The following is a 10,469-nucleotide window of genomic DNA, read 5'->3' on the forward strand; positions in this document are numbered from 1 at the left end:
TGCCACTGATTTTCTGTCTTGAGATGCTACCAAAGTTGGCAATGTCACTGGGAAAGATGCTTTTGTTCTCTGTCTTTCATTCCAGATTGAGGGGGGAAAAAGTGGGTAAATCACGTCATTCAGCTGCCCTTAGGTCAAAAGCATTGGCATTTGTGCCACTTCTTGGTAGGAAACACGTATCACTGCTGCTAGTATTTCCACTAATGGTGCAGCCAGCTTGCTGGGAGAGGATTACACCTACATGTAAGATGTTTGACATAGTAAAGCACTGGTGGAACAATGAGAGCCAGTGTTTCCTTGGGTCTTGCAAATACTCTGCCTTCTGGAAGCTAGCCTTTTGTTTGTCTTGGTGGGATTTGCATAGGGTATTTTTCCGGGGCTTGGGCTTGGCAGATAGCTGCAGCACTGAGAGTCTTATGTGGAGCTAGCGACTGCCCTTCATTGTGACCACATAACCTTGACTAAAGCAGATATTTCCCCACTGGGTGGTGAAGGACCGTGTATATTTGAGAGCAGGACTTGGCCCAGTGTGCACCACATAAAAGTAGATAAAAATCTGGCTATTTTAAAGCTTCTGAGTGCTTTTAGCTCTTTGTTTCATGGTCAGGAGAACCTCTCTAAGCTTTCCAGAGTTTTCTCTTTCAAGGAACACTGGATGCAAAGAAAAGATACCCAATACCATGCTAACCAAAGCTGAAGAATAGCAGTGGGAGTATTCCAATAGGACAAAAAAAATGACCACGAAAACAAAATCCAATCACTCTGAAAGGCCTCATAATGCATTGTAAATCCAGGTCTAAGCATGGGAAGATTTTCTATTTCAATTACACTGACAAAGGTGAGTCCAGTCCTGTCCTATTTCCACTCAGAACCGGGCACAGCGCTTTGGAAATGAGCCCAGCATAATTTGGAATCATTATTCCATGTGCTGGGAGCAGGGCCTGAAGAATTTCCCTCCACCTACAAGCAACCCACTCTGGCTGCCTTGGCTGGCTGTAACACTTAAAAACCACCTTTAACAGGAAATGCCTCGGCAGTTTGTGTCCACAGGCTGGGAAGCAAGCTGGAAGGACCCAAGGTGGAAATAAAGATCTGACTAGATGCCAGGTTTAGAAATAGATTGGTCAGTTCCTGTCTTCCAGCCAACAAGAAAAAAAAAAAAGAAGGTACAGGTTGTTGCTGGGGTTCCTTTTTATTTTCCTTTTCTGCTGTACAACTTTGAGCCAGAAAAAGCTTAGGAATATAACAGTGGATTCTTGCTACTGCCCAAATGCACCCACAGTGGGGAGAGGAGAAGGAGCTGTGCTTTGCTACCCTGTTCGAGGCATAGGGTCCCAGGAGAACTGCAACAAGCTGTCCAAGGCAGAATAAATCCTCTGGGTGCTAGCTTAAATCAGGGAGGACTGTTTGGCAAAAAGGGCTCACAACTGCTTTCCCGTTTGGGCTTTTTCACCACAATGAGACGAGTTTTGTCAGAGAAGACTGTGTGTATCCTGGTCTCCTCAGCTCCTACCACGGAGCTCTCAGGGAGGTTGGGAAAGTGTTCTTTGTTGCATGCTTTACTTATTCTCTAAAATGGCAGTAAAGATACTTGCTGTCTTGCAAAGTGCTTCTGCAACGCTTGGATGTAAAGCACAGCATTCAGTAAGAGCAAAAGGCCCTATTGACCCCACTGAATTTAGTGCTGTCACCTCTGGGGCTAGGCAGAGCCAGGCCTGCAAGAGTTGTGTGTGACAAAAGCCATTGGAGAAAGAGCAGTACGTGTCTCGGAGACATGGGGGTTTTACAGCTGCAGCACTATCCCTACTGGTGGGCCACTTGCACGTGATGAAGACAAACAGTAGCAAAAAGTCTTTTGGCCCAAATACTCTGCTGAGTCTGCGGTGTAATTCCTGCAATCCTCAAGGAGCACCTTTGGGAACAGAGCTGTTTCCAAACTCTCTGTCTCCTCAGTCACTAAGGGAGCAGTGCCTGCAGCAATCAAACTCAAACCTTTCCCAGAAGAGAGGTCCACAAAGAGTAAACATTTTGTTTTTCATCAGCATGCTATCTTCCTTTGATGATGAGCTGGAACCAAAGCATAGTTTTAGTCATTCGAGCTCTTATGCGCTGTTTTGAGCATGTGCCATCGTATCTTGACTACTCAGCCATACTGTGTGGAGTGAGTTTTATCTCACCGACAGCTTTGATTAGCCCTGTTCACGGCTCCTCAAGGCCAGTGTGATGGCTGCTTTCATCTGCCTGGAAGCCACTAGGCTTTGGCAGAGGAAAGCAATCCTGCTTCAGAATTTTGTCTGCAGTTTGCAGAAGGTACTTTGTAGATTGAGGAACAAAGCAGGAGGAGAAGTAAGCCACAGACAGTTATACTGCTGTAGCATGCGAATACCAGGACATCATCATACCCATAGCCTATGTGCCAAAGAGAACTTCCCTCTGAAAAAATACTCACCCACATACATCCCACTCCTCCTGGAGAAACCATACCTGCAGTTTCCCTTCACCCTGATTTTGGAGCCTCTAATGGGACCGTGAGAGCTGTCAGGAAGGTTGTATGCAGCAGGACAGAAGGATAATTCCACCTTTCTCCTGTAACTGCCCAGGATACAGATCCTCAGAAAGGCACACACAGACGCAGAGGGCATTGTGACCTCCACCTGCTCCAGACTTCCCCAGAGGTTAGACACTGCAAATGATGCTCAGTTGGTAAATTGAATGTGCCCTGAAATATTCCTGGGCACTGAGCCAGTGGTCATGGAACATCTTGTGTATGGGCTTTCAGGCCCCAGTGAAGGGGGGCTGCCTGCATACTGCTTATTGAGAAGGGCCCCTGGATAGTCCTGGATTCTGACCCACGGTAGGAGTTGTTTGGGAGAATTCTAGTTCACCTGGGCCATAAGGTATGCTAGGGACCATAGCATAGACATTCCCAGATGCCTGCAAACATGTCTCTGCACTGTTACGTGGAATAGTCTAAAAATAGGTTTCCACTGTGAGATGGTGGTGCCCTGTGCCAGAATCACTCCTCTTACCTTCACCAGACCCCTGGGATTTGTGGAGCCAGGCACTTGTCCTGTTGAGCCAAACAGAACAGTTTTTCAGGAAACCCCCTAAAGAGAAAACTAATGGGGATTTCCTTCCTCTTAAGCCTCATTTCTTGAGGGAACCTTCATTGTAATAGCTATGTGAAAGGTGTTAGATGTGGCCAACTGGAATAAAAGGAAAGTCTGTGTAGAATAGCCCAGTAGCACTACAAACACTCCCGCAGTAAATTAGACCCAACTGGTAAGCCAGCTGTGTTGTGCAGTTGACAAGTCCAGTTCCTTGTCTCGTATGCATATTAGGCAACTGCATGTAGCCTAAGCACACCTAGAAGGGTTTGCTGTCTATGGGGACTTGATCCAAAGAGATGACAATGGGAGAGTTTCCTGGTGACTTAAAAAGGCTTTAAATCAGCTCCTTCTTGCGACACACTCAGTTAAGTGAAAGCCAAGGTTGTGTTTTTTACTGGAAGAGAATAAAATCGGCATGAAATGCTGGAGGTTAAGAAAACATCTTGTTAAAGGCTTAGCCAAAAGACACAGTTAACCTTGAATTAAGGAAGCCCAGTAACACACACGGGTTATTCTGCCTGTCTGATGCCAGGGCACATTTGATCATGGTGCATGGATCTCCACAAAGGCACCTGGGACTTTCTCTCTGTTAGAACACGGTTTGTCAATTTTCTCTTCCCTAAATGCGTCATGCAGACATCTGAATAACTGTGCTTCCATTCTAACGTAGAAAACACATAAATCCCTAAATCACCTTGCACTGACGAGTGAACGGTAATGTGATGTCCGGATGGCTGCAGTTGTCTTTCAGTGTTTGAAGGATATCAGTGATGCTGATGCAATAGGTTATGCTGGAAGAAAGGACATGTTATTCTAAGTATCTTTTCTTCTCAATGCTCATCTTACAGGGCTTCTTTCTTCCTTACTGATGCATAGAGGGACTTCTTGGCAGGACGGATGTGATCCTACAGTATCTGACCCAAACTGTGCGTGTGTGCCCAGCTCACGGACTCTGAAAGGAGGGTGGCTGTGGCAGGCTCTTCCTTGCCTGCCGATGTCTCTTAATTTGTGGCCTAGTTCCCATCAAACCTGGGGACAGATAGTGTCTCACCTGCTTCTGCCTTTTGAAAGCAAAGGTGGCATCAGGAAGTATTGTGACCATAAGCTCTGCTTATTTCTGATGCTGGAGCTTTATAATGCCTGACCAGTTTTTGAACTCTGTCTCTGGAGTAATTTAGAACAACCTAAGGGGCACTCTAAATTGTGCCTGTAGGTAGCGCTTGCGGGCTGGAATATTCTGCCCTCCAGGCTTGAGTACAAGGGGGGATTAAGTTGGTCTGCCAGGTTCACATTCTGTCCACTGACCAGTCTCTGATTTGTACCTTGTCTTCTTTTTATAACTATGACAGCTAAATATTAACTTGTTCAATATTTGCACGCACAAACAGAGGAACAGTTTTATGTTGCACGTGCAAGCCTTCATGTGTGTATCAAGATTTGATTGATCTTTTTCTCAAGGAAAGTTTAGGAAAATGCAGTTTCAAAAGCTGGTTCTGCTTGGAAACTAAAAAAAAAAGTGCAGTTGTCTTGCTACATTTGGAAGGAGAGTTTAGAGGTAAATGATCTATGAATTTTATGTTAATACTTGAAAATCAGCGTATGTTTCCTTATATACTGTCTGAATGAGAATCTTTGAACCCAACCGCTGCCAGACTTTAGTCAGCCTCAGGATGGGCAGTGTACATAAAAATGTACAGATCTTGCCTTGCAAACCAGACTTCAGTTAACAGCCGCTGGTGCTCTCATACTATTTCACTCTACGTACCAGTTTTAATAGCTGTAAGAGTATAACACTGCAAGTATGTAAGTGTTTTACCAGAAGTATCTTCAGGTCATACTCAAGCAGCTACTCTGTGGCATTAGATTCTTACACCATGTCTGTCAATGTGGTATGTGTCCAAATTTATGGTACCATCCATTTTTCTAAGATTAAAATCTAAATAGTTCAATTTGAGAATAATCCTTAACGTGTCTAAGTTTTAATTTCCAATATATCAGATATTCCAGGCATGTTCATTTTACATACATGCCTACATGTTTCCCGTGTAACCTTTGACAAATAATCTTTGGATTATTCCAGGAAGAATTATGGCTCTAACTGATTGTTCTCTAATTATGCTCTCTGTTTACAATCCGCGCTTTGCTCAGCTTGAATAAGGAAAATGGGCCAGTAAGTTTTGTACTTTCCTAGCCAGTCCCTTCTGCTCTGTGGTTCTTGCTTGTTAGCACAATGCTGTAGTATTTTAGTATTACTTTTAAATCCAAATTAAATCTCTCTTCACTGAAAATCAAATAAAAACATTTCAGTTGTGCAGGCTTTCCTTTGCAAAAGCAAAGCTGAATATGTAACTGAATTCAACAATATGCCATGAGTATGTGTGGGTTTTGGACATGTTCCTGAAATAGGTTGAACTGTGGAAGAGTTCTACCGTTTAGTCCTAAATTAGTAGCGTTTTTCAAGGACAGTGCGTAGTTATCTTTCCTTCTTTTTATTTCTTTAGTAACTCCTTCTGCACAGTCTTTTTTTCTTCCCTTTAAATTTTCTGGCAGTGGAATGGCACAGAGAATGTCTCAGAGTTCGGAAACTGGAGAACGTTGCTTATTCAGAAAGAAGAACATAATAATTTTAGGTAGTAAAACCTTAGCAACACAAGTTTATTTGACATTATTGTTACTTAATAGCGATGTTAATATAATTAGAAATGCCTTCATTAACTGAAATACAGAATATGCCCAAGTTAGAAACATTATGACAAGTCAGCTAAAATTATACTTTTTTTTCTTTGAAATCCATGTCTATTACAAGGCTACTGCATCTTGTACTTCAGGGGAGCTGAGACAGAAGCTCAGTAGTCTATATTGTAATTACAAATTCGCTTAACATTTCATTCATGGTGTTTGATTCATTCCAGCTTTAAAAGATTCCAGTAAGAGATCCATTAACAGCGACTGGAAAATTGAGCTTCCTGGTGAGTTTCAGATCGCAGGCACTACTGTCCGGTACGTGCGAAGGGGTCTGTGGGAGAAAATCTCTGCCAAAGGACCAACTAAAATACCACTGCACTTGATGGTAACTTTATATCCTTTGTTTGTGTTTCTTAAGTGATGCAACATAAAGGGTTTATATCCTAACTGAAAGTTAAATTTTCCTTGTTTGCTTCTTCACCAGAGTTTTTTAAACCACTGTAGTGCCTCTCTTTGCATTCTTTTGCAGCATTGCAAGGACTGGAGAAACCCAGCTCCTTATGTAAAAATAAATCATGCTCTATTGTGTGAGAACATGGAGCGTCCCAGTAGGCTCATGTCCAGTACAGGATACTCCTGTAACGTGTTGCAGACAATGTGACAGGTCCATTCTAGAGGACATTGGTTTCCAGGGGTCTTCTTTATTTCGTGGACATACCTGCTCACACACATGAAGGGATATTTGCCAAAATATCTTCTCAGCTGATGCCAGAACATATTCTGTATTTAAATATACTGTTGCTCTAACAGAAGAGATGCAGATTTGGGATATACAGTTGATACATTCAAATTTGACCCTCTGTAGTGACTTAGTCGCACAGAAATGTTCCATGTTTTCTTTATATTGTTTTTTTAATTTTATGTATTTTACAGTGTTCTTGAAAGTTTTTCCTAATGTTCAACGTAGTCCTGTTAACCAGGCATGTCATTTTATAAACCATTGTATGGCTGCTGTATGAGAACATTAGTAACAAGTCCGCAGGGGTGAGAAGAACAGAACTGTAGTCACAGTCCTATCACTAATGGGTGACGGGGTGACTCACAGGCCAGTCCCTTAATGTTGGTGGTAACCTTAATGTTTCTATCTGTGAGACAGCTGTAATAATCCCTGTCTCATATATGTGTTACTAGTGGAAAGTCTGCAGAAAGCTTTACAGTTTCTATAGTGAGGTCTGCATACAAACATAGAGTATTTTAATGTATGCATTGTTTGCTGTAGCTTTTTTATCCAATTACATTTTTCTGTGTAGTGTTTCTTTTCCTTGTGACTTTTTGCCGCATTTGTTCACTGAGGAATATCTGTAAGCACTGCTAGAAGTTGGAAGTCTCTCCCTTTCCTCACCTGAATTTTTTGGCTTGCTGCTGTTCGTTGTGCAACATTTCATGGCCCAGTTTGAAAAGCTCAGAAGTTGCTTGAACTTTTCACACACACACACCAAAACAATAGTAATACTCCATTTGTCAGTACTTTCCCTGTGTCAAAATATGCTGCATAGGAACATGAGGTGTTTTTTCTTTGCTTTCTCAGACAGATGAGTGAGTTTACCAGGTTCACATACCACTGGTATGTGGTTCCAGACCACTGTAAAGCTGGATTCAAAGAGGTTACTACTGAAATAGTCAGTGGTGCAGGTTTGGGCACACCGGCAGCTTCCTGACTCAGCCATGTAATTCAATGTCTGCCCGCACAAGGGAAGTGTATAAAGGAGCCATCTTCATCATCAGAAAAGTCAGCTTCTGCTTGACTTTGGCCTTAACGCAAGTCTTCCCTCCTGAAACCAGGACTCTGACAAAGTATCTTGTACTGCCAAGGTCTTCCTGACCTCATGTAAGAAAAAGGAGTTGCACAGGTACTGTTTGTGAAGGTGCTGTGCAGGGTTCCTTTGCCAGCTCTTGGAACGTTCCAGGGCGTCACCTCATTAAGGTGTACTGCAGTAAAATCTGGTACCAGAGTTTGTGAACTTCACCATTGGTAGAGCTTTGTTTTTAAAGAGTTACTCATTTCCCCTTCATTAAGGAGTAAGCAACTAGCATAGGAACCTCATGATTATGAGGTTCTCCACGAGTATCCTTTTCCCATACAGACTGGCATTTTCAGCACTTACGAGCAGAGGAAATTTTCCTTCTTCACCTTCCCCCCAGAAATGATTAAAAAGGAGGAAAGTAAAAGTTACCAGACTATTAAAAAAACCCATGTGGCTTAAAATCACTGCCAGTCATAAACAAAGCACACGTGAAGTCTTTTCTTCAAATCAGATATTAATCTTTTCTTTGATACAGGGTAGTGGGTTTCATTCTTTCAACGCCAGAAAGGCAGGATGGTTACCAGTTACCTCTAAATAGAAAACTGTTGTTCAAACAGTGGTGGAATACACTGGACTGACAAAGAGCCAGAAGCTTCAGTCAATCCATTGTGACCTGCATTTGAAACCAATTATACACACATACGCACACACCCCAATTATATATGGCTACGATATTGCATGAAATTGGTTTCATATGGGCCTTCAGATTCACTAGTCTTGCACCCATATTGAGATAATAAGGATTTCTTTTTAGGACCTGGTTTTTAATACTTGAGGCATTTCTCCAAGTGCATTGCTGTAAGTATATTTCTTGGAGAAATTAATGTTTGTGTAACTAGGCCTGTGCTAGACCTCCTCTCGGCAACAGAAGACAACCAGACACTCCCAGAGCATAAAGATGCTTTAGACAAGACTGATTGATCAGTTCTGTAGAACAAGCTGTTCATATCTCATGCACTTAAAGAAAGCCAGAGCAGGACTTGAGTTCTCTGCCTCTGACTGCCTGGTATTTTGAATTGTGTTTAAAAAAAAAAAACAAACAACATTCATCTTTGAAACTGTAATGATGGCTGGCTAGTTTCAACCTTGGTGTTCAGTTCTGGTAGTGAGGGCTCCCTCTGTAGCTGAACAAAATCTGATCTTTGTTCCCCACACCTCCTGGAAGATGCTTTTCTGTGCAGGGTTATGCACTGTGCAGAGCAACTCATGCGTGCTGAGTTTGTGTAGCCCCACAGCGTTCACTGCACAGACCTCCAGGATGTCAGTGGCTGCAAGCTGGACCCCTTCTTTCAGCACATACGGTTATTTTTTTGGTTAAACGAGCTTATGACAGCTTTAGTGAGATTATTGGTTAAGTAGGAGTGATTTCTGCAAATCTGAAAGGGAAACAATTATTGTTTGGAGAAAACAGCATTTGCAAATTTGCTTTTTAGTTGGGCAGCTCCTTGCTTCACTTATGATAGCCCTACTCAAAATATCTTATTTAATAAGGTGCTACTCCTGTTTCAGTAGGTGGCAAGAGCCAGCAGAATTCACCTGTCTAATGCTGCTGAGGTTATGGGATAATAAGTATGTCTAAAGCCACACCATCAGGATTACAGTAGTACTTCTATGGGGTTTGTTAATAGTGTGGTAACTCAGATTCCATGGACCTCATACTCTTTTGGGTATCTTCTAGTCACTTCTGATTCAAGCCGGTGAAAGTGAGAGCCAAACGAAGCCCAACATGTAAATCAAAACAGGACCAGAAATGTCACCTGCCTGTGGTGAAAAAAATAAGTGTTTTTCTCTGTTCCTCTGTCTTTGTTAATAGTCAGTGAATTTTGGAGTAATAACACTAGAGACATCACATGTGACTCCATGGGAAATAATCAGCCTGCTGCTGGATGCAGGTTTCACCTTCCTCTAGCAGTATGCAGGGTATGAAAATATATATGTTGACAGCAGCTGTATGATATGGCTCTTCCTTGTCATCCTCAGGTTTCTGAGACAATAAAATCGTGCTCCTGCAGCTTGTCAGCAGGAAGAGTCACGCTTACTTTGAGTGCCACATTTCCCAGGAGGCATGTGACTTTTTTTTTGCATTAGTTGTTTTTGTTTTGAGAAGCATCACCTTGTTCCTTCAGATGCGTTAGTAAACTTTTCTGCCTTCAAACTATGGACTGCTGCAGCCCAACTCAAATGCGACACTAAATGCTGCAGCTCACAGAATCACAGAATGGTTGAAGTTGAAAGGGACCTCTGGAGGTTGTCTTGTCCAAACTCCCTGTTCAAGCAGGATAGCGTAGAGCAGGCTGCCCAGGGCCGTGACCCATAAACAGTACAGTGTTAACCCAGAACCTCCCCATTCTCTACAAAGGCCCCCAAACATAAGCCTGAATCTCTGCATGAGGCTTGCAGACAACCTGCTTTCTAGAAAACAAGGGCAGAATAGGTATGATGAGTGACTTTTTAACTCTAGATGCTCATTAAAATAGTTATTATATGAAAACTGCTGTTTTAATGCTTCCTGTTGTCTTACTATTACTCTTTAGATAGCCAGTGGCTCATCACATTTGAGGCTTAAACAAAGTTATGCAACAAATTCCAGGTTTAGACGTCTCCATGACTGCTTTAAATAATCACAAATCATAGCCAGTTCTCGCTCCTGCAGATGCCCCGTTTCACCAATGCCACTGTAATTTCGGGTTTCTAGATAAAGATTTGGTTGCCTTTCACAAGGTACTTATATTTTAGAAATATTGGCCTGAGGCAGCGTTTCCAGCATTACTGTCTCTGCAGTCTGTTGGCTTTCCCAGTACACAGCGTG

General features: G+C 42.5%; 1 protein-coding gene across 1 annotated transcript in view; it reads left to right on the forward strand.

Annotated features, from left to right (window-relative positions):
- The window catches only part of ADAMTS17 (ADAM metallopeptidase with thrombospondin type 1 motif, 17), a 180,100-nt gene that overhangs the window by 130,818 nt on the left and 38,813 nt on the right, over positions 1–10,469 (forward strand). Inside the window, exons 16-17 of the mRNA XM_009887027.1 lie at positions 6,023–6,197; positions 8,739–8,755. Coding sequence (XP_009885329.1) covers positions 6,023–6,197; positions 8,739–8,755 — 192 coding nt within the window. The remainder of the gene's footprint in view (positions 1–6,022; positions 6,198–8,738; positions 8,756–10,469) is intronic.

This window comes from Charadrius vociferus, unplaced genomic scaffold (assembly GCF_000708025.1).
Source record: "Charadrius vociferus isolate BGI_N301 unplaced genomic scaffold, ASM70802v2 scaffold190, whole genome shotgun sequence".
Taxonomy (NCBI): Eukaryota; Metazoa; Chordata; class Aves; order Charadriiformes; family Charadriidae; genus Charadrius; species Charadrius vociferus.